Source organism: Orbicella faveolata, unplaced genomic scaffold (genome assembly GCF_042242905.1).
Source record: "Orbicella faveolata isolate gen_17 unplaced genomic scaffold, um_ofav_v1 contig_4, whole genome shotgun sequence".
NCBI classification, from domain to species: Eukaryota; Metazoa; Cnidaria; class Anthozoa; order Scleractinia; family Merulinidae; genus Orbicella; species Orbicella faveolata.
Window position 1 is genome coordinate 7,399,816 of NW_028301569.1, and position 23,012 is coordinate 7,422,827.

General features: G+C 39.5%; 2 protein-coding genes across 3 annotated transcripts; both read right to left on the reverse strand.

Annotated features, from left to right (window-relative positions):
• Positions 1-93: 93 nt before the first annotated feature.
• Positions 94-9,875, reverse strand: LOC110068418 (uncharacterized). Of its 2 annotated transcripts, none has more exons than XM_089276293.1 (8): positions 8,936-9,875; positions 6,863-7,104; positions 6,391-6,523; positions 4,918-5,114; positions 4,199-4,362; positions 3,425-3,470; positions 3,138-3,225; positions 94-1,730 (listed from the first exon to the last, which is right to left on the reverse strand). In XM_089276293.1, exons 1-8 carry the CDS (start codon positions 9,270-9,272, stop codon positions 1,072-1,074), a joined length of 1,866 nt encoding a protein of 621 aa, XP_089132419.1. In that variant the 5' UTR covers positions 9,273-9,875; the 3' UTR covers positions 94-1,071. The 2 variants fall into 2 exon arrangements, with proteins under 2 accessions (XP_089132419.1, XP_089132418.1); XM_089276292.1 differs by having other exon boundaries at positions 4,918-5,132.
• A 1,938-nt stretch (positions 9,876-11,813) lies between these two features.
• On the reverse strand, positions 11,814-22,447 carry LOC110068353 (uncharacterized). The gene is made up of 10 exons (XM_020775725.2): positions 21,885-22,447; positions 20,293-20,552; positions 19,499-19,619; positions 19,319-19,404; positions 17,821-17,868; positions 17,258-17,305; positions 16,316-16,464; positions 15,851-15,890; positions 15,293-15,386; positions 11,814-14,252 (listed from the first exon to the last, which is right to left on the reverse strand). The coding sequence occupies exons 1-10, from the start codon at positions 22,213-22,215 to the stop codon at positions 13,552-13,554; spliced, it is 1,878 nt and encodes a 625-aa protein (XP_020631384.2). The 5' UTR covers positions 22,216-22,447; the 3' UTR covers positions 11,814-13,551.
• Between the last annotated feature and the right edge of the window lie 565 nt (positions 22,448-23,012).

Consider the following 23,012-nt stretch of genomic DNA (forward strand, 5'->3'; position numbering starts at 1 on the left):
GTTTTTGTTGCTTTTTTTGCTAGTTTTGCCGTTTAGAGAAGGGAGGAATTTTATACGGTTTAGTTAAAAACATAAATCCTTATTGTACTTACATGGTTTCAACACATAAAATTATATTCTCTTCAAAGTCTCATCCTCGGGGTTTTTTACAATATTCTTGATATTTTGCAAATATCAGCCTCGATATTCTTATAAAATATATTCTTACAAAATTAAAAAAAGAAAGAGTGTATATGCTAAGTAATTAATTTATACCGTTTGTTTCTGTATCTCTGAAGCTTGTGCTCACAAACAGCGAAGAAGAAACAATAGCAAAATGTCAATTCTCCTTATTTATTCCATACATTTCTTTAAGCGTTAGTTCTGAAAATTTGTTAGTACATCAGGCCATTACCCATAAATAATCATTTTATTTATTCTTATTATCTATTTGGAAGAAAAACAAATATTGAACAGCGAATGAAAAAGAAAACAGACGAAACGCACTGAACGCCTGGAACCAGCCTGGCAACAGTTCACATCCTAACTGGGCACTTAGCTAGAGTGGGGCTACGTTTTCGTCCTGTCCAACACCCCGTTCACACCTGTATAGGTAGTTAAACACGTTCAAAGTATAAACGTTAATTGCTTATCAAGTTTCGAATTCACTGACTGGATTGCTTATTTGAGCCATCTCTGTTTTCTCAGATAATACCTTGGTTGCACGAGTTTGTGCTAATATTGCAAGTAACGCTGTGGAGGCGCGGTGACCTCGTGGTTAGTTACATTGCACCACAGATATTCTTTAATCCCGAGTGTAAACATGACTTAGGCTTTTAGTTTCTTGTCGTTATCTACACTGGTTTAACTACAGCTATTTGAACTCTACATAGACAGTCATGTGAACATGGCCTGCATAGCAGCCATTTCCTTTCAGACAGCGTGAACAGCTCAAAAGACTAGGGCGAACTGTGATAGATAAGAAAGGTAGTATGGATAACGACCAGCTATTCACACGATCATCGACCACTATAGGAAGTGATCCTAAATACGTTTCTTTATAAGTTTAGGAGCTCAGTTGTGAATTGAAGTCTATCGATCGCTAGCACTGGGGCTATTTGTATTAGGCTCTTCCAGTGTACTATAGACTGGTCCATCAGCAGTGACATCATCATTTTGAATGGGCTTCCATGGTGTTTCACGAGAAGGCTCCGACTTCTTAATAACGACTTCTTCGTATTGACCAGGCTCTCCTGATGTATCAGAAGCAGGCTCCGGTTCTTTAACAGTGACCTCATCGTGTTGATTGGGCCCCTCTGAGTTATCTTGACGAGGCTCCTCCATTTCAACAATGGCTTCTCCGTACTGATTGCTCCCCTCTGAAGTATCACGTCGAGGCTCCGGCTCCAAAACATTGTACACTGGTTCCGTTTGCTTCGGACCATCACCAACGGGTCTTTCATTGCCATTGCCGCCCGCTAATATTTCCTCCACGATATTGTATACAAGTTGTTCGATACTAATCTGCCCATAATTTTCAAACTTTGTTGCGTTATCAACAGCCGAATTCTTTGGCGGAAGAGTGGGCAACTCAGTTCTGTTTTTGGCTCCATATAAGCTGTGTTCCTGAGGGAAATTCAGAACATCATATATATGTCCCGTAGAAGGATCTTGTTCTAATGGGTTGCTAATCTCGTTGAATGATGTCCTTCTGTCAATCATCGGCACTTGATACATTGATGCATACAAAGCTGTAAATAGAAAATACAAGCAATAAAATCTCCAATGCCAGAATACTACAAGTCCCAGAGCCACAGTGCAAGAAACGATGGGAAACTTCTTAAGGAGAAGAAGGTGGAAATGGCTGAGTCAGGTGTTAATAATAATAATAATAATAATAATAATAATAATTTTTTAAAGAGGAGTGTTCATTGTGACAAAAACTAGAGCTAAGCTTTACAAAATGTTGTAATATTTACATAATTTGATGTCTGTTAAACCTGTAAAACATGTTTCCGTATCTAATCATGATATCATGGTTACTACAACTAATACTAATACTACTAATGCTAATAATAATAATAATAATAATAATAATAATCACTTTATTTAAGTATCGATGTAATTGGGGACACTGTAAATAAATAAACAAATATTTCAAATATAACATAAACTATTAAGAATCCCAACTGGTGGGAGGTTGACCAGTTGGCTATTTACACAACGCGGCCGAGGAGTTGAACTCGGGGCTACCGAGAACAAATCCAGATAGCGGTAGGGCGGAGGATTTGAACCAGGGACCTCCAGATTTCAAATCCAGCGCCCTAAACCACTCGGCCACGCCGCCTCCGCTAATGCTGAGAATGGAGCCCACAGCGCATGTAAGAACTGCACTAACATGAACTCCAGAGGGTCGAAGGAAAAGGGGGCGTCCAGGAACAACATGAAGGATAACGATACTGGAAGAGATGAATTGTTGGTATTTGCTGGGACAGTGCCACAGAATTAGCCCAAGACAGGGCTATCTGGAGGAACCTCGTTGAGGTGAGGCCTCATGTGCCACTGTGGCATAGCGGGATTGATGATATCTCTGTAGGGTAGTATAGTTTGCAAAGTTTGATCGTCCCGAGTGAGCATAGTCCTAAACTGAGAATTGTTGTTAATGACTCTGAATGGAAGTCATCTTAGTCAAAAAATATTTAAGCAATAGCGCAATTTTTCCGTGTTTATACATAGCCTCATAGAAACACGAGGGAGTTTCGGAGAATCCGCTAAACAGTTGGGCAAACCCGGGATTTTCATAATTTTTGAGAATTCTCCCAATGTACCCCCTAAAAAAAACTCTATTGTTTTTATGGAATACAACCGTGTTTACATACTATCATCTAGACACACTTATATCGACCAATGAGAGCGCACGTAGTATCTCAAGTATTTTATAAAACTCAATGTTCATATGCTGGTCAATGGGTGTCTCTCCAATCAGCAGGGATTCAAAACTATTCTAAAGAACTTTTGTTCAGTTCTAGTTCAGAAAGCTGGACGTCAAACTTGAAGCCTGAGGCAGCTGCTTTTGAAACTGAGGACGCATAGCGACCTAGTTGTGTATTTTGATACTATCATATATATACATGTATTTTTTTAACCCGAGAACTAACCTGGTTCTCTAGAATCGAGAGTGAAGTAGCCATGTTGTTCATCTGTTTGGAATGCTGCGTTTGTGTGTTGATTCATCAGCGCAGGATCCTGCGGGACAAAGGGATAACTTACGTCAGTTTGCAAATTGAAAATAAAAATAATAATACAAGTGTAAGAACATTTATGCCATGCAAAGACTCGTGTGTATACCGAGAAAATACAAGTGACTCGCGGAATATTCCATGGCATACCACGAGAGAGGGTTGCATAACTAATATTTCTATGTATTGAAAATGTTTATTGTTACCTGCGTTTCCTGGTCTCTGGTCATGGTAATTGTCTGTGATTTCCTCCTGGTGATTAGACATAAAGAACTTTAGTAACCATGCACCTCAGCTTCGACTTCTTGGGTCATAAGTTTCGCTAAAGGCTAAATTACTAAGTGAACTTGTTGTCTGTGGGTGCACGTGATTTAAGTAGCAAGGCATGCGACCATAATTGAAAGTCAGTCAATTATGAACAAAAGGAAATCAAGCGCAGAGGCTAGTAAGCGAGAAAAGTGAAAGAGGCACAGTGGCTATATATGACATAATAAGGTTGACTGTTACTTTTACAAATGAGGGCGAGAAGTTAAATTGTTTTACGAGGATCTTTTGATGTCAAAAATTGAAGAGCTTTAATTTTAGGTTTTTCAAAATCTGAAAAATAAAGATATTAAGCCTTTTAACGGAATTTGAAGAGGGGCCTTAAAAGGGAAACGTTGGAACTGGGATTTTCCCATTTTATTTCTGTCAATGTAAAAGTGGGATTTAGGTTATTGGGACAGGGGATTTCAACTTGACAAAAAAATGGAAATGAGACTGGGATTTGGATTTGGGTAACAATGGGATTTGGGCGAAATGTGGGTAAACGGACTTATACCAGTACCCCCTCCCCGCCTCGTCAGGACCCTCTTTGAGGGACATCGTATGCTCGATCACGGCCTATCACTGAATAGTCTACGAGGACAGAGCCAATTAGACACTTAGATGCGTAGTAAGCCCAGTTCAAACTCGTAGTATGAATGTCTATTTACAGTTACCTTGAATGACTGCGTCGAGCAATAAGGAAACCAACAATAATCACAATGAATAACGAGGAGACTATGAGGCCTGATACCAGCCAGACAGAGATAGAACTGACGTCACGACTGCTTTGCTCACTGCCATCAGATTTGGGGCCGGAACTGGGGCGGGAACTGGGAACCTGAAAACAGAGCAAGGAAAGTTCAAAGTTGCGCATGACTCGTGATGACTGTCACGCATGACACGTGACGTCTGTCGCACTACCCCTCGCAAGTGTTAAAAGCAGGGTAATTTTATGTCACAAATGAAAAGGATATTTGTATCTTCCACTTCGGAGGACGACTGTTTTGAAGTTAATAAAGTTTTCAAAAATTGCCCTGAAAAAGCATAAAACGGAAACATGGAGATAGATTTCAATTATAATGTCGATTCCCCCCACCTCCCGCCCTTCCAACACGCAACAGCTTTAGCACGCCATCAAGATTAGCAATTTAATTACAAAGTCTTAAACAGGTTCTTTTAGCGATAGGATGTACTTGTACCTTCTTAAAATCAGCGATTTAAAATTGTAGAAAAGTACAGAGAACTCGCACTAAAAACCTCTAAAGGGATCAAGGCTGTACGAGATTGCTTTCAGTGGCAATTGCTTTTCACGGTGTCATGGCTGATGTAAATCGAGTTAAATCTAGGATCGCCATGAATTAGTGTAGACATTCTTCATAGTAGACATCCTTACATGAGATGAGGCATTCGGTTGCGCTACCGAGGTGATCGCTGGCGAAGTAATGAAGCTTGATGACGGAGTAAGAGCGATTGATGCGCTTGGGTGAATGGGTTTGGAGCCAGTTGTTACGTGCCCAGTGACAGATGTTGGTTTCGTTGAATCTGTCTCGGTGTAAATGTCCGGTTGTGGGGTAGACCTCCCTGGTGAACCTGTATTTGAAATGGGACCTAAATGAGGATAGACGATTTATATACAACTTTATGCACTTATAATTTAACATATAAACAGACACTTTCATTAACAGGTTAAAGAAATCGCTTGTAATGAATGTGATAGTTCCTTAAAAAACGTTTAAAACAGATCTAAAAAAGTAAAATTGTCTCTAAATTTTCGACCGCCTTCTGCGGTCTTCTTCAGAGAATGATGATTTCGCGCGATTCACAGGATTTTAATAAGCTGAGACGTTATTGTTCGTTGCCCCCTAGGGAGGCAACCAGTGACGCGTAAACCCTTGGGAAGGGTGCTCTTTCATTTACGGAGTTTTTGTTTAAGAAAGAGTGCAAGGTTTCCAGAAACAGTCTTTTGTTCTTACCGCTCACACCTGTTTCAAGAATGTTGGCGTAAATAGGATGTATATCGTGGCCGGTTTCCGCATGCTGTTCAATTGCGGAATTGACATTTCCATTGGTTCCGGGCTTGTGTTCGGCCCCCCGAGATTTCCAATTTCTTCTGCTTTCTCCGACATACGTGAAAGAACATGTCCTACAGGTCACTTTGTACACAATGCCTTAAATTGCTCTTTTGTCGGCCGGTCTTTCGGCTTTTTGAAGACATTTCCCAAGATCTGATTAGATCTGTTTTAAACGTTTTTTAAAGAACTATGAGCAAAGATCGCTCCAACAGTTTTATGAATGTGATAGTTTCATTGTGTTACTTTCGCCCAGCGCGTCTGATTAACACCCTGGCGTAATGTAAAGTTACCATACCCCACGAAACCGTTCTCCAACCCATGCTCCGATTTCCTTTATTGCTTTGTTTTGCTTCGGGGATTTTTATTTGCAATCAATTAGACAGCGGTTCTGTCTCTATAGTGTATGTAAGGCTATTTTCCCCGTCCACAAGAGGAGTCGGGGAATCCGACTCTTTCCCTTGGTATTCCCCTTCCATAAGTCAAGGAGGTACCTTCTTTGTCTGAGTCCTACTAGCCTGCGAGCAGGCTCACGTTTGGGAGCACACCCACCTTCTTCGGGCTTCCGCGCCAAGTTTCTCCCCGTCGGATGGCTTCGCCTTCCGACTCGTCCTTCTCGAACCTTCTCTAGCAGGGGTGACCCCCAAAGGTTAGCCTGCTCGTAGGCCACATCCATAGCCCTCTCCCCCTCTCCTTCGAACACTTATCAATCCTCAACGGGTCATTAATCATATTTTTCTTGAAAGAGTCAGTCCTCATTTTGAATGCATAAAACACGCAAGAAACGTAAGACTCACACGTCATGTTTCCTCCCAGTTTAAACAACAGACAGCCTCGCTGAGTTTGCATTGTACTTGTGTTTCTACAGTAAATACCCAAGTTGATAATTCTTCCTCTCAGTAAGTGCGTATTTAATACGTTGCTGCCAACCTGTTCGGAAAAATATTAATGAAGATCTGTTTGTTAGTTCATGATATGAATTATACTACTTCTAGATAGAAATACTGGCGAGAGATTACGTGTGAAAATTTCACGACATTCTGGAAGAAGAACATAAAACTAATTTCTCTAGCCACATTGACTGAGTTATATCCCCAACTGGCCATTACAGTAAAAGCAATGAAAGTCACAGTTAACGTTTGTGACAGGCACGCCTCAGAACACCTAATTTTTCGATATTTTCACATAGGAGGGATTCTTTGAACGGGGCGACAGATTTTTCTCCACAAATGATACCGAATATACATACATACAACTGCAATTTCTTACCTTTAAATTAAAGTAAAAGTCGCCTTTTGTCAAGGTGAGCAAGTTCATCATTGTTTGAAGGTAAATACTTGAGGAAAGTCGCGAATCACTACATCCAAAATACCACGAATGGTTAAGATCCAATTCACAGCTACTCCAGGTGCTACCTATAGAAATTGCTTTCTCGTCTCCAGCTTTTAACAGGTGTAAACTGGCATTAGAAAACTCGTTGACAAACAAGGTCTCCATGTCCTGCTCACAAGCTAGAAAAAACATAAAGGGGCTTTCAATCTCCGAAAATACCTTAGCATTCAGTGGCAGGTCCAGACCTTGAGCTAAGCAAGGGGGGTGGGGGTGGGGGTGGTTTTGTTTTGCCCGCCCTACCGGCTTTTCTTTCTTCTGTGATATCTTATTTTTTTAATCCAAAATAAGGGGGGCCCGGTCCCCCGGGCTCCTTCCCTAGATCCGCCACTGGCATTAAGTTGTTGCATCGTATAAGCGTTAACCCTTTCAGCCTTAGTACTTGCGCTTTGCGCATTAAGCCAAGTTCTCACTAGCGACATAAGCCGACATAATTAGAAGTACGTTATGTCCTTATGTTTGTAGTATCAACATTTTGACAAAATGACATAACGGCATCATAACGACAAGACCATCTCAGCATAAGGGAAAAAAGATCTTTTCCTTATGTCGTTAAGTCGCTAGTGTGATCAAGGCCTTAATATAATGGTCAACATTTGGTCAATTTACAGGTTACCTGATTTTATGGCACCAAAATTGATCATGATTTGAAAAGATAGGCCCACGTAAAAAGCACTTTTTCCTATGTTAATTCTTTATTTTGATGAAACTTTAGGGTTAGGGTTAGACTGACCACTCCTATACTCCTGTCATTCCTAAGAGACACGTCAGTCCATAAAATCGTAACAAAATCGTAAAACTGAGTTAATGCGTGATTTAGTTTTGACAATATTGTACCCAGTGTTAGAGAATATTGCCCTACCATGCAGACTCACAAAATTTATTTAGTCGACGCAAACACTTCCCGTGGGAAACCGGAGCGGCAAATATGAATAGAGTGGTCAGGAATGACGTTTACCGTACAATCCGTGGCAAATGACAAAACTAAAACTTCAAATTTGCCGTTCCTTATAGTCGTTTGTACACTAAAGTGAGTCAGTATAGTTGGTGTTTACTGTGGATGGGAGACCGTTTTTGTACTTTTGGGTATTAGCGGAACACTAAACAAAATCGAAGGCGGTTTTTGCCGTTTGCCATTCTTGAACTTTTTATTATCTGTGAACGGAACAGAGCCGCGTCACTCCTGTTGTTGGCTTGTTTATGGCGGAAAGTTAGGTATCAGTTAGAAGTACGCATATGACAAGATTTTTTTGTTTACTAGAGAGTACAATATTGCTACGTCTTCTAATCAAATCCCTCCAAAAAGAATCCTACGGCGGAGCATGCAAACAACAAAGACCATACGTATACATGTTTCTGTCTGATAACATTACGAGTATGTTTCAAAAAACTGTTCAAATCAGCTGTTGTTTATTGTGGACAATGCGCTTAGCTACAACTAGTTAGTTCTCGGGCATGCCACTTAAAATGAAACAAGAAAACATAAACATAAATTTAAAACATATATCTAATCAAAAAGACAGTAAAAAACATTCAAATGTCGCATACTCTTTCACGAGATATAATTTTCAGAAACCCCACTATGTGTTTGAAATTCACACGGTATTAACACTGGAGATATGTTTCGGATGAAACATCATCCATCGTCAGCTTCGTGCGGAAAAGAATACCAGAATAGAAAATGAGTAATAAATAGTTTGACTGTGCGTGGTGAAAATAAGAATGATTAAGGATTAAGGCGCGAAACAGAATAAAGTGAAAATAAAAAATAAAATAACACAATCTATTTAGGTAAATAGGTAAATAACACAACTTATTCAGAGAAGGCTTCTCCCAAAGGATGTGCATGGCTTCCTCGATTTTTAATTGGAAGCCGGTGGAAGCTGAGTCAAGAATTTCGAAACATTCTTCTGAACAAAGAGAGCAGATATAGTAAATACTTAGTTCAGTTACCTTTTTCTCCTGGTTTGCTATATTGTTGTGATTGTAGATTTGTCCGCACATCACCATTTTCAATGCATTGCCATTGGTTTTCAAACGAAGTGAAAGTAGATTTCTCCCCGGGACATGTACAACTGCAGTTTGGAGCTCCATTTAAGGCATTGAAGACATTGCATTCATAATCTGAACTTCCGCACAATGAAGTAGGAATCCCGAAGTAGTCTATGCCATTTTGCCAGCCTGAACGTGTTTGCGGTCTTGTTCTATAGATCTGAAAGGCTTCTGATAAGATCAAGCTAGTGTTTAACTGGAACACCAGAAGTGTTGAGAGCACGATTACCCCCTTCATTAGATAAATCTTCCCAGTGATTATCAAAGCTATTATTTTGAGGTATTCTTTTTTATCAGCGCAATCAAATTGAACGTTTCGCAGCAACTGAGCTCACTTAGCCCTCAGACGTAGCGGCGGACCAAACTCTTTACTGCTGTAAACCGCTCTTAAACCAATATTTTTCTCCTCAAAGCTTTCCTTTGTTCACACCGGTTTTAAAATTGTCATCCACTACTGTAATACCGCTTGTTCACGACTGCTACAACAGGTCAGTAGGTTGTATTGCGTCAAAATGACGAATCATTAGCCCGTTACGACAGAGCGCTCTTATACAACACTCATGACTTAAGTGTTTAATTGATTTTATGTTTTTTATTACTCACTAATCACTGAAGTTTCAAGCCTAACTAACATACTAATAAGAGCATGCAGTTCAAAAAAATTAAAGCACTCATTTCCCGAGTGCAAGGCGCATTACATGGGGTGTGTGCTACTAAACACTGGGACATGCTCTACAAAATGTCACGCATTCCAGTTCTACAGAGCCATGAGAGCTATCGTGCTCGCCAATTTATGTTTTTCTGCTTCACAGAGCTCTTAAATAGATGAGCCAGCCAATATCTCGAAAGTTTAATTTGGTCACGTTAACAGGCCACGTTCGATATATCAGTATTCTAACTTGGCTCCGAGGTTTTCAGGACAAACTTTTATATTTGGTGTTGTTTTCTTTGTATCTTATTCTCTTTTGGGAATCGAGGGACAAAAGAAACTATAATTTGCAATTTTGTTCTGAAAGCCTCGGAGCCATGTTAGGATATTGATGTATCGAGCGTGGCCTATAAGTCACATACAAAAAATCGACAAGATATGCTAACCACTTTTCACCAGAAGTTTCAAATGGTAACAGATGTACATGTGCTGACACGCGAAAACATCAGCCCAAACGGTGGTTTACTCAGTAAAATAACAAACAACATAAACAAATGGGTCTTACCAACGCAGCATCGTAACCAAGATTTCTTAAATCGAAGTCACTCTCCAATATCTTAACTGCTTTCACTGTTATTTATCTCTTTCGTCATCGACGTCAAATGGATCGGGGCCTACATATACGTCACAGTTGGTTCCTCCACACTTTCTTCTATCGGAATCTTTCTAAATCTTTTTCTTCCCTTAACAGTCCTTATTCTATTTTTACTTTGATGTTCTTCTTCATGAATTAACTGTTATTCTGTGGATGTATGTTCGTTAAAAGCGTAATTTTGCGCGTCGAAAACATGACTTGTATACCATCGCTCTGTCCCTGTAACGACTGCACAATACTGATGAGTGAATTTTTACATCAATGAACAATACAAGTGTTTTTGGAAGCGTTTTTTGTAAATCGAACAGCTTCGAACCGTGGTGGCGGCCATGAACAATAAAGGCCAAATCTGCTTGCCTTACGATTTAGTGACTGGTAATAAGTTGACGGTACGCCAGGCGTGCATGTTTTGAAACAACAAAATTGATAAACTACTGACAAAACTGAAACCAAGTTAGATTGTGACGTAGAAAACCTAAATGAATTTACTACGTACAGTCGAGCCTCCATTAACGGCCACCTCTCCACAGCGGCAGTTGTTTTGGTCCCCAAGGTGGCAGTTGTGGAGAGGTTCCCCTATATATAGTTTGGAAAAGTGCCATCACTAAGAAAGTGAACCACTTTCTTTATTTCGTTTGTTTTTATGGTTTGTTTATTTCATTTATTTATATTTAACTAGAATTTTGGAGAGGCCTGGAGACATGTACAAGGACGGCTGACGTCAAATGATTAAGTTATTTCATTTGATTGCCCTGATACAACTGTTTGAATATGGCCGTGTACTACCTCTTGACAGAATCTGTGAATCACAACGCCTCTTTTACCTCTGACTAGAAGCAAAACATGTCTAGCTCTCAGAAAGGTAAATGGTGCGATTCTAGATTCTAAACCTAGAGGTCACTTGAAACTGCACATACAACCTGTGAGGGCTTCCTAGGGGTCTGCGGGGACAAAGGAACGTGACCATTTATTTTAAGGGAACAAGGGGTATTTTATGGGATTAATTTGGGATATTTCTATACTATTGAAGGGAACTTTGACAAATTGTTTAGGGAACAATGAATTTATTTACAGGGAACAAAGGAGAAAAACTGTGTCGTATACATAAAAAGCCACCTTCACCACCCCGCAAATGCAGGGGCACTGGTCTTCTTGACTTCTAAAGCTCATAGCGAGCATGAGAGATCAGGTGCTTTACCTCATCTATAACTGTTTCTTCCACACCAGTATCATGCACCAGCGCCGATTATGCTCCTGTCACACTAGCTTAGCAAAATGGGCATCACCGTTTTCTTAATAATTTACTTCATGTTGTAAGGTTATGTCAATGGAAATTGAAAATGTATAACCAAAACGTTTGAAGTTACTTCACGCTAATATACATTTACTTAACTTAAATTCTTGTGCCCAATATTTCTTCTACCCTTTACTTCTCTTTAATGGTCAAGTTGTATTCAGGAATGAAGTGATCAAAATCCCAAGGACAAGAAGTTATTTATTAATACTCCATTATTTCAAGTAAAGATTACTTATAACAAACGCGCACATATTTTCTATCTGACTTCAGAAGTTTATTTAAAACTGTAGCCTAAGTAGACAAAAATATACTGTGGCCGGAAGAACGGCTGAATTCCCAAGTACATATACTTAAAGGACAATATCATAGTATCGCTAGATGAAACGTCAAGTTCCCACGCCTATGGCACTAAAATGGAATACAATTTCTTGTAGGAAACTATTAGAGGAAAATACTCGATGATAACTTAAATCAGTTTTAAATTAGGCATACACTAAGGAGCTCAAAAAGCAATAAACGTCGCTTGAAATTAACAACCTATACTTAATTATGTTGAAGTTCCTTAATTTCATTTATTAGAGGGTATGGGTGAAACAGTAAGTTAACAACACTACATTTGAATAAAATGTTTTTGACGATACGTTTTGAACTTACAAGTAAAGGTCAAGCAACGCATATTCTTGTTTGACAAGATTGCCTTCTTATATGTAGAAAAACTCAAATTTCCGGTTTATAAATCGTCAATATAAGTAAGTAATTTCTCAAGTTAGTGCTCAATCATTATGACGCGTGAATGAAGTTGAAAGTGATGAGATACAATATCCTAACATGGGAACTACCCTTGAAAGTCAGTACCAAGGATTCCAAAAGCTTTGTTTGCAGGGTTGTTGAGTCAAATGCGATTTGGGCGAAAAGTTTTTTCATCGCTTCCCTGCTCGCTCAGTTCCCGACCCATCCCTACGCGCGTTAGTTTGCGTCATTTGTGCGTTAAGACGTACGCAGCCTATTACTCCACTCGTCGCCAATCCGCTTTTTTGATCGTCCCAACTAACCGAGAGCCTAAAACGGTCTAAGACGGACATGGCCGTCGGCCTCGGCCACAACATTCAGTCCGTCTTAAGAGGTGTCCGCTTATAGAGACTCGAGGTAAAATAGCACCAGTAGATCTGAGATAGTAAAGCTGAATTTATGCACAGTGAAAACACAAACAAGATAATTTTTGTCGAATAAACGTCTTTTTTTGAGCAGAGAGGTTCGTATTTGGTTTATAAATACGTAATACGAATTTTTTGTTTTTGTTTTTGCCCAAAATCATAATTTGCTGTAATATTCAGCATCTACATTTCCGTTTTGAATAATTTTTCTGTTATAAAGCACTTCTGAAGTGTCCGTTGAGGTTTCAAAGTGTCCGTTTTCTGCCTTTGAGTTATGTGCGTTTTATAGATTATTTTGTTACAGCAAAATGACTGAGAAATGCCTGTAGCACCACTAGGTGTCTTTCTAGGTGTCTGTTACGTACGAAAGAGCTCGAGTTGACCGCACGAACCAAAATCAAACTATTCTTAGCTTCAGGCTCCCTATGTTAAGTAATGACAAATGCATCCTGAAATATTTAACCTATATAGTATCCACCCATTCAATTGTTTGCAATAAGCCTAGGATTTTTTCAATATATGCCCACCCTTGCTCTTCTGCTGTTTATTATTATCTCTTTAGTGTTTTATAATGAATATGATGGCAGTATATTGTAGTATAGTTCCTTTAACCTAAGTCACTACACAACATAAGTGAAAGTTACCATTTTTTAAGTTAAGAATTTTCTCTCTTTCATATTCTTTCAGTACTAGCCACATAAATCTCCGAGTTGTTTCAATACAAGCCATCTTCACTCGATTCATCTGGCTCTGGGCAGAACGTCATACAAGAACGTCATACTCTGGGTCTTGGGAACTTACTGGGTCATAAACATCACTCGTTTTGGTACCACTAAGACCAGGCGCCTCGAGAACGTTATGGTTCTTTGCATCTTTGCACGGATAACCAGCATAATGATCAGGTTCCTCCAAAGAGTTCTGAACTGGACCTTCAATAGTTACATTGCCGAGACACCCAGGTTCTTCTGCGCCTTCTGTGTAAGGTTCGTCTAGAACGTTGTAGACTGGTTCTGGTTCAGTAGGGCCATTATTAACAGACTCCTCTGAGTCCTTAACTGATAGGTCCTCCAAAGCATAGTACATAGGTTGGTCTATACCAGAGCCATAAGTTTGGAACATTACTTCAGGGTCTTCGAAGACGTTGTGCACTGGTTCCGGATCACTAGGGCCATTATTAACAGACTCGCCTGAGTCCTTAACTGATAGGCCCTCCAAAGTATAATACAAAGGTTCGTCTGTACCAGAGCCATAATTTTGGAACATTATTTTAGGATCTTGGAGAACGTTGTAAACTGGTTCCTGTACGTTTCCATGCCCACAGATATGGTGTCCCTCTGGGATATCAACCACAGCGTATGCACCGTCTGAATGAGAGTTTCCTTCTGACGAGATGGTGTTTTGGTTGCATAATGGTCTTTGTAACACCTGCTGCTGAGGTACTTTATATCTAGAAGCATAAATTGCTGAAAAGGACATCACAGCAGAAATTAATGTCACTATCTGTAAGCATAATAGAGGTACAATAATTCCGTAAAAACTATGGAGTGATTAATTAACCCTTTCGCGCCCAGTATTGTCCCCAGACAACATTTGGAGGGGTAGACAAAGAACTAATCGTAAGGTCATCAATTCCCACATCAGCAGATTTTTCTGATAAACAACTAACTCAGGAGAGACAGAGCTTTCAATACGTGTGTCCATTTTGAAAATCAACGAAATGCTGGAAGAGCTACTGGAAAAATGAATGTTTAATTATTGGTGCAAAATTGCAGGTAAAATTGGCCATTGCCCCCATAATTGATCAATGTCTGTCTCATTGGCCGGCCTTTTGAACGGTCAATACCAAACCTTTGCAGCTGATAGAAAGAAAGTAAAGAGTAGAAGATAGCGAGAAAAGAAAGAGAGAGAAAAAGGAAAGAAAAAGGAGGCAGGACAAAAATCGCAATCCATCAGCAAAAAAAGTGAAACATTGCTCATTCGACTATAGAAACTAGCCGAAAATCTATATTAAATGTAAAATATTTCATTCCTAGCAAATTTAATGCAATTTAGCACCATTGCATACCAAAAAACCATTTGACGGTAAAAAAATACGGCTTTTTTGGAGCAAAATCAAGCATGAAAGGGTGAAGAGACCATTTCACAAAGTCATCATAGTTCGCTCCAATCCTATACCTTCAGGGAGCCTTATTGATGTTGATGCTTGACCCCTCCCCCCCTCCCCCCCCCCACCCCCTCCTGTTTCCGATGTCAACAGTTCCAGTGCTTGGAGTAGAACAGCATGATGACTGGAATAGCGACCTCAAGGGACACTAAGCCACGCCCAAAGTATGATATTGGGTAAATGCAGTTCAGAAGGGAGGACTTAACGGTGCCTTACAACAAGTATAAGCGTAGTTCTTGATATTATGATACGCTGTATGGTTTTCCAGCCAAAAAAGGAAGGAAAGGAAGTAACAGATATAGGTCATTTGTAACCAGCCTATTGAATGTATCGGCCTACATGTCAATGGCACCTCGCAGGTTTCGTAACCGTCATTTTCCTCCAACTCCAACTCTGAGTTCGTCTTCGCATTCCTTGACACTGTACATGATTCCTAGTAAAACAATTTCAATGCAATAACAAAAATATCATAAAACAATTTAGAAAATAATACAATCAAACAATTCCAGCACTGACCCATCAAGAATGATGTACACTTTTAGGCTAGGGTTTGAAACTCGCAGTTCATTAAGACATCCTGCTTCTTGACAAGGATGAAAATTAAAAGGACCTCATTAAGAGGAGTGTAAAACAATTGTTACACATTCCAATCTTGTTCAGAGATTCTTTGCTCACAGTAGGAGGAAGAAGTCTGCTACGAGAGGTCTAACGAGGTGTGATCGCAAGTACCCGGTTGATGCACATCCACGTCAGAAAAACTGAACTTGGTTACCTAATTGGTTACCTGAATTTCTTACCGAAGTCCATCACGATCCTGGCAACTAGAATTTTAATTTTAAACGTGTAGATGGGGCTAGAATTTGATAGAGTAAGTCAAACTTAAACTCACTTAATTACCTGGTTGGTTTGATCAGAGGTACTTGTATGAGTGTTCTTTCTGTAAGTAATAAATAATCGTGTCAATCAAGGCGAAAATCAAAACCTAGCTGCACGTAAGCCACAAAACACATGCCTCTGATTCTGAAATAGAGCGAAATATCGTAGCAATCCTTTTTTTTTTTTTTGGCATTGTAATAAACCCAAAGTTAGTTTTCAACAATGTTATCAATCCACGGACTCGTCTTGTTTATGTCCTATGAAAAATTGTCGCTGAGATGGCGCTGGATTTAGTGTAAGCCACAAAAGAGTACAGTTTTCCTTTGCAGCAAATCTCGTGCAGGTATGGGAAAGTTCTTTGAGACAAATACATGGGCGTGCCATAAACATAACAAGATTTATATGTTTAAAAATTCTTGGTCTCGTGTTATTTATGGACAGTCAACAGCGTTCACACGAAGCCCTAAAATTTTATTCAGTGGTTACCTTGATCTGCGACATCGACAGATAAAAAGTATAGCAACTAGTAACAACACAAGTGCCCCGAAAACAGTCACTCCTGCTATGATCCCTGGCTGAGAGGACGAGCTGACGTCATCATTCTTCTGTTTTCCTCCTGAAACGGGTCGGGTGGCCTGAAAACAGAATAATCGCCCTTCAAAAACTAGTAAAACCGAGAAACCACTTTAAGACTACATCAATAAAGAACGGCCTATCTAGCCCCCACACAAACACAATTCATTTAAAGTATTGTTTTTTCCAACATATTTCAAGGACTTCGTTTGCATTTATACACATCTTTTTTTTTTCAAACAATAACGATTCATGCGCGACACATGTTTCATCAAGGGGGAATCTTGCCAGAAAAGCTGCTGCTTGGTTTTGAAACATCAAGGACATTTGTGTTTTGGAAACAAGGCCGAGCTTCCATTATCCTATAAGTGCTGCTCAAATGGAGGAATGCAAAGAAATATTCGACCCTCCCCTCTCCTGCACTCTATTCCCGGAGCCCGGAGCCCATGACGGACTGAAATTGCATCCATCGTATCTTCTTTAATGACAGTAGAATAATTAAGTAAAAAGTAATTAATTTGCCGTCTTATTTTGAACATTCAAATTGCAAACAAAAGTGCGGTTCCTCCCCCACGACGGTTGTTACGGGACTGATCGATAAGCTTGAAGCCAGCAGGTGTAATTGCGCTATATAAGTTTTAATTATTATTGTTTGTTATTTTTTTATTTTGTTTGTTTGTTTGTTTGTTTGTTTGTTTGTTTGTTTGTTTGTTTGTTTTAGTAAAGTGGGCACATGGCGAAATCACCCGGCTGGTCAATTAATTCTTTGGTGAGGAACCGGGAAACAAAAACTAAGCCCAAATTCAGTGTGTCCCTATAGCCGAAAGACATGTAGCAAGATTTTAAGATTCGTACCAGAGTAGGTTCAAGTGTTGCTGATGGAGTAGCTTTCTCTAAATATGTCTGTAGAGAAAATGATCAATTTAGAGTTTGATTTGTCTTTTTCTTTTTATATTCCTGACGTTTATTCTCATAATTCCGTATCATATAGTTTTAGATTAACACCTAGAGCTGTTTTGAGAAACTAACATTGTAGTACAAAAGTGCGTTAGCGCACACGACAGTGTCGAAAGGTATTATGGGTAATGGTGGTTTAATGTTGCTTGATTGAAGCTGAAGGTGTTTTACACAGCTTTGAAGCTAATGGTGTTTTAAACACGTGTATTAATGCTTCCCCTTCCTCAAGTTCCTGCTGAAACACCGTGAACTTCGAACAAACGACGGTTAACTATCACAACTAACGTGTATACAACTAGTTCTCCAAATACATTGATCATCAGCACTACCTGGTCTATAAAGTCTATAACTGGAGCGAAATTTAAGAACAAACCGGCCTGCACCCGTCTAACTAACTACGTTTAGGCATGCAATCTACATTTGTACTCAGATGATATATAGATTGATTACAAAGCTCGTACCTGAGTTGGATCAATAGTTACCGATACGCCAGCTTTCTCTAAATACGTCTGCAGAGAAATGGAAGAATCGATACAGCTATTTTTTATTTTCTTTTTTTTTTCTTTAGTATAGTAGTTTATTGTTGTAAGTTATCATTTTACATTTACATATACATCTAACCGAATTCGCAAAAACATGCCCGCATTGACTCAAAGACAGTCTCAGCGGCCAGAAGTCCTCTGACCACCCCCCTGGCTAAAAGATTGGCCCCTCACGCATGCACGTGGCATGGACCACTCCAGCAGGGTCCCATGTCAACACAGAAGTCTCAAACAAGGTTAAACAACTGAGTAAAATACCCAGAAAGACAGTCAATATCACGCTTATTTAACACTGAAGACTCAAGGTCTAGCTAGTTGGGGGTGTCAGTACAAGACACCCTCCCCTACCCCCTGCTTTTGACAGCTGGCCGCCAGCAAGCCACCAGCAGATAGGCCAGTCATTGGGCCATGTGCCCAGCCTGGCCTTAACGGAGCCTCCCCTGGGTTTAAGGTCGCTGGCCAGAAATCCAGGCGAAAACCTAGAGGGCATGTTTTTGCGAATTCGCTCAGACATACATTGGTCGTCAATTCTACCTTGCCCGAAAAATAAAAGTCCAACGCAGAGAGGAATCATAAACAATTAAGCCAGCGTACGCCAAGCTAAGCTCTTTGAGGCAATCTTCACTAAATTTTGTACCGGCCAATAGGGCTTACCAGAGTCGGGCTAATTTATAACTAAGTAACTGTCTTTAAAAGCCTCTGTAAAAAAGCAGTTAAGAGTCGACTGAGTTATACTTTTTGTCTCTGTTTTGTTTTGTTTATTAATTTATTTTTTACGGTTTTAGCTTTAATGATAAGGTGTATTGCATAACAGTATGTTGTACTCTGAAACAATAATTTTAACCTGCGATGTAGGGGAATCCTTGTTTACAATAATTGCCTTCTTAGCATGAACAATTCAGTTTCTGATAGAGCTACAATAAATCAGTTCAATTGAAACGTCATAGTGCGATTAACTCTGCCAATGAATACGAGCCTGATGTATTGAATACTTTTTGTGCAACACGGGTTTAAAAACTCAGAATTTTACAAAGACTGTATGAGCTCATTAGCGCTTTTGCCACACAGACATTTTGTAGTTTTTGAAAGACAATTTCTCCTTGAATATTACACCCAAAGAGCTAAAACTTCCACCATGTATTAAGTTTCACTTCTCTTTAGCTGCCTGGAGTCAATTTATATCTAACATGTTTCGTTCTGAATACAAAGCCGTATGCAAATGAGAAAAAATGTAAACAATGACGTCAGTTATACTTTCCCACGTGGAAAGAAGTATCCTGAACCGTGAAAGTAAAGTCAATGTAGCGAAACAACTGTTAATGATCTCGGCCAAGGCTCAAACCTCGTGATTGTCACTAATGTTTAAGCCACCTTGCTTCCCTTTCTTGTAATAATGTCCAGGTAGTGCTGCTCTTACCGTAGACAGAATGGTTACTGCTACAGATGAAGTAGTAGGATATATCGTTGACAAAAAGATGGGCTTAGTTGATCTATCTACAGGACCTGCCAATGAAAAAAAGATAATTTAAAAACTCTAGAACAGCCTGTCAACTATATAGAATTGACGTTAAGATAAAATCACACACGCTATACATACATGTAAAGCTTCCCTCTAGTTTGAATATGAGACAGCCTTCCGCGATAGGGATCGGCGGATTGCACGTGATGCCCAGGTTGATGACCCTTCCTCGGAAAATGTGATCAACTGTGTTATCAACCTGTCTCAGTAGAAAGAAATACCAAGTATATTTAGGATCAGAAGATCACCTCGAAGATCACCTCTTTCTTTTTCTCTTTGAAACCATATACACGCTGCCGATTATTATTATTGCTAACCAATGAAAATCGCCCTATTACTTTTTGCCCCCGAAAAAGGAAATTCGGATTGCAATAAGCTTCTATTAGAATAATCACAATTTTATCATAAGTAGATTATGCTTGAAGTGTTTTAATGATCGCTTCTTCTCAGAGATCAATTTTCAAATATCTGAATTGCAATAATAACTTCTTTTTGGCTATTTTCGTGTTTAAAAGCGTTCGTGTGTGATTGCGAAAGTAATATCATGGGTGACTCGTGAAAATAAGAAATAATTTCACTTCCGTGTTGCCAAAATTCTAATAATTTCCCTTGCCTTGTCGCCATTTGATTATCCACACTTATCTGCATGATGGGAGCACAAATTTAGAACACTATTCCACATCTGCGGAAGGACAGTTCTTCTTTACTTGCCAACTTGAAACACAACGCTTCGTAGCCATTTTCTTTTGTCAGCAAGCTTAAGGGCCAGTGAAAGCCAGCCAAAACATAACATTCCTTACTTCGCATGAGTAGTCGCGAATACAAACTCCAAATGTTTTAAAGATTCCAACAAAAACTAAATCAACTCTCACCTTAATGAAGTAAGGCCTATTAGTCGATTTGTTTTCAGGAGTCCGCTGAAGAAGAAACATTTCCTTTGTTCTATTGGAGTGAAGTCCAAGAACCTTTTTACCATGACATCCGATGAACCAGGAAGAACTGATATTTATAGTACAAAAGCCCTCAGGATTTCTCAGCTTTGTTTTCCTCGGAATATTAGCCACAGGGCTGAGCGTGCGTAAATTGTGTTTCGTCATTTCACCAGCAAATAAGGTCGCATTTACCTCACAGCCTATTCCCAAAAGAGAATAATGGCATGGGTTTAGTGGTTGGCAAGAAAACAACACGAGTTTTGTTCAGTATAAATGAAAACGTAACCATTGACATCTCGTGACATGCAGCACCCGTATAGTCCTACTATTTATATAATCCTTATTGTACGCTTCCCTAGGGTCAAGTCTAATATGTAGATTTAGCCAAACCTAAAAGCGCAGCTTCTGATTACAATAAGTTAACTTGGCTTGAGCCGACGATCCAATCGAAAACCAGTGCCTGGGAAGCAGTCAATTTCAAAAAACACATAACCTCGAAGAACTCTAAATCTGAGCCCGCGATATGGTCACGTGATACTGATCAGCGGATACCTCGTTTTGACAAGTGTCAGTTGACCATAACATGGAAGCCCCATATTGAAGATGCACGCTGTAAACCCAAGACTGCACGCCTTGATCGACCTATTACCTGGGGTCAGGAGCCGCTGGAGTATGGCTGCCATGTTGGGCATTAAAAAAGAATTGCATGCACGGGTTCTGTTCCTATAGTTATGGTGCTCCTTCTGGCCGCCAGAACTTCGCTATATACAGTCCTTACTGTACACTTCCCTAGGCTAAAGTCTATTACTCCAGTGCGGGGTAGGTCTGATGTCAAAGACGCAATTAATGAAACGCATATTGGCCACAGTCCCCATAAATGTTTGGATCATTGTCCACCCCGGGTTTGAACAAAATGAAGGTTTGAGCTGCCATCCTTTCCTTTTGAAATATTTTCAGAAGTGGATTAGACGACCTCAGGCTTCCAATCAACGAAATTTGATTAAAAACTTAGTTTATCTGACGCGTTCTCCCTAGCCAGTCATGTGAAAACCTGATGAACATGATTATCAGAACTCCGGAGTACACTTGCAGTAACTATAAGCTTAATGAGTCGTCAAAACAATTTTGAACACACTCACAATGCGTTTAGGTAGGAAGATCACTTCCAAGGGCGTAAAATTAAATCTCCATTTTAACAAGTTCGAAACCGTTACCGAATCTTCCCACCGAAAGTTTAGATTTCAATTTTCGGATATTCTGAGACCGAAGAAGCTAATAACAAGTCAATACTTATCATTGATGAATTAATATATGGCTAAATGATCATGAAGAGTCGATAAGAGCGAAGAAATCTCAAAAATATGTGGCGATATATGTATAGTAAGTGTGCGAAACAAACATAAATATTTATATTATTCATGATTTCTGAAGCAAACCTTTCACTATCAGTGTTATTTCAGAACAATCAAATAACCATCCGAGGATGAATATCATTGATCTACTATTTTACAAATGAAAAGCAAATTACTCACCGAGTTCTTTTCGCACCTCTTTATTTTCCAGGCATCTCCATCTGTTTTCAAAATATGTTAATGTTGAATTTTTCTGGGAGCAGGAGCACAAGTAACGACCGTGATTTCCTTTTTCATCTATGGAACACGACGTATTGCAATAATTCCCATATTCACTGTTTTCTCCGTAACATACCGACTGAGGTATGTCAAACGAGTCTACGCCATTTTTCCACCATTTTCGTTTCCCATTTGGCCGATCTAGAGTCCTGATAATTTTGATAGTTTCTGGCAACGTAGTGTCGATGTAAAATAAAAATGTTACCAAGAACTTCGCATGTGATATCTTCATGTCTCCAATACAAACATATCTTTGGCACGAAGGCCTTTCTGATTGTCCAGAACTAGTAAGGTTTTTATCAAGATTGAGAGCAGAAAACCGAGCTGCCAGATGATATTAATTCACCCTTTCGTCTTACTGAGTTTGCAGGAAGAGTTTTGACACGTTTTACCGCTTATACGTACAGCCTGTAACTCTGATTTCGAAACATCGCCGTTATCGCTCCCGTCGTCACGCCTGAGCCGAATACGCTTTCAGCAATAGGCTTTGTTCCTAATGAATAATTTCAGCTACTTTCGATCCATATTAGAAACTGAAAATTTACTTCCGCAGGTTTCGTAACAAGGCAATTAAGGCTCCTTAACAAGGCAAGATTAAGATTTCTTTACCGATAATGATTATACCTGGTTGAACTTTGTTTCATGCAGTCAATAATTCTTTTCTTTAAAGTTTGCGATACAGCATTGAGAATTTTTGGCGCGGTAATTTAGGTCATACTACAACCAAATTAAAGTACTCGCGAACGATGTAGAGAAAAATCAATTAAAAGTCGCGAGAATGAAGGAAATGTGTTTTTTACTACAGTTCTTGGAAACGCCTCAGCTAGCTATACATTTTTCAAAATTGCAGTCAAAGTATTTCTAGACTCAGTATAGATTTTAATTTTCAGAAAGAGTTGAATCGTACTTCTGTGATTTCTGTATGAAACGTCTACTTCAAACTCGGATTAAATTGCATGGCGAAGATTCCCAAATATCACCTCAATTTGTTTCCAGGCTCACTCTCGGGAAGAAGAGAGAGCCTGGGAA

Coding starts and splice junctions, on each gene's coding strand:
- LOC110068418 (XM_089276292.1), bottom strand. CDS start 9,272: ATGAAGGGGGTAATCGTGCTCTCAACACTTCTGGTGTTCCAGTTAAAC. Junction 3,471..4,198: donor GCTCGACGCAGTCATTCAAG/GTAACTGTAAAT, acceptor TCTAATCACCAG/GAGGAAATCACAGACAATTA. Junction 1,731..3,137: donor TCTCGATTCTAGAGAACCAG/GTTAGTTCTCGG, acceptor TTCTATTTACAG/CTTTGTATGCATCAATGTAT.
- LOC110068353 (XM_020775725.2), bottom strand. CDS start 22,215: ATGAAGATATCACATGCGAAGTTCTTGGTAACATTTTTATTTTACATC. Junction 20,553..21,884: donor AGAGGTGCGAAAAGAACTCG/GTGAGTAATTTG, acceptor TTTTGGGAATAG/GCTGTGAGGTAAATGCGACC. Junction 19,620..20,292: donor ATAGGCCTTACTTCATTAAG/GTGAGAGTTGAT, acceptor CTACTGAGACAG/GTTGATAACACAGTTGATCA.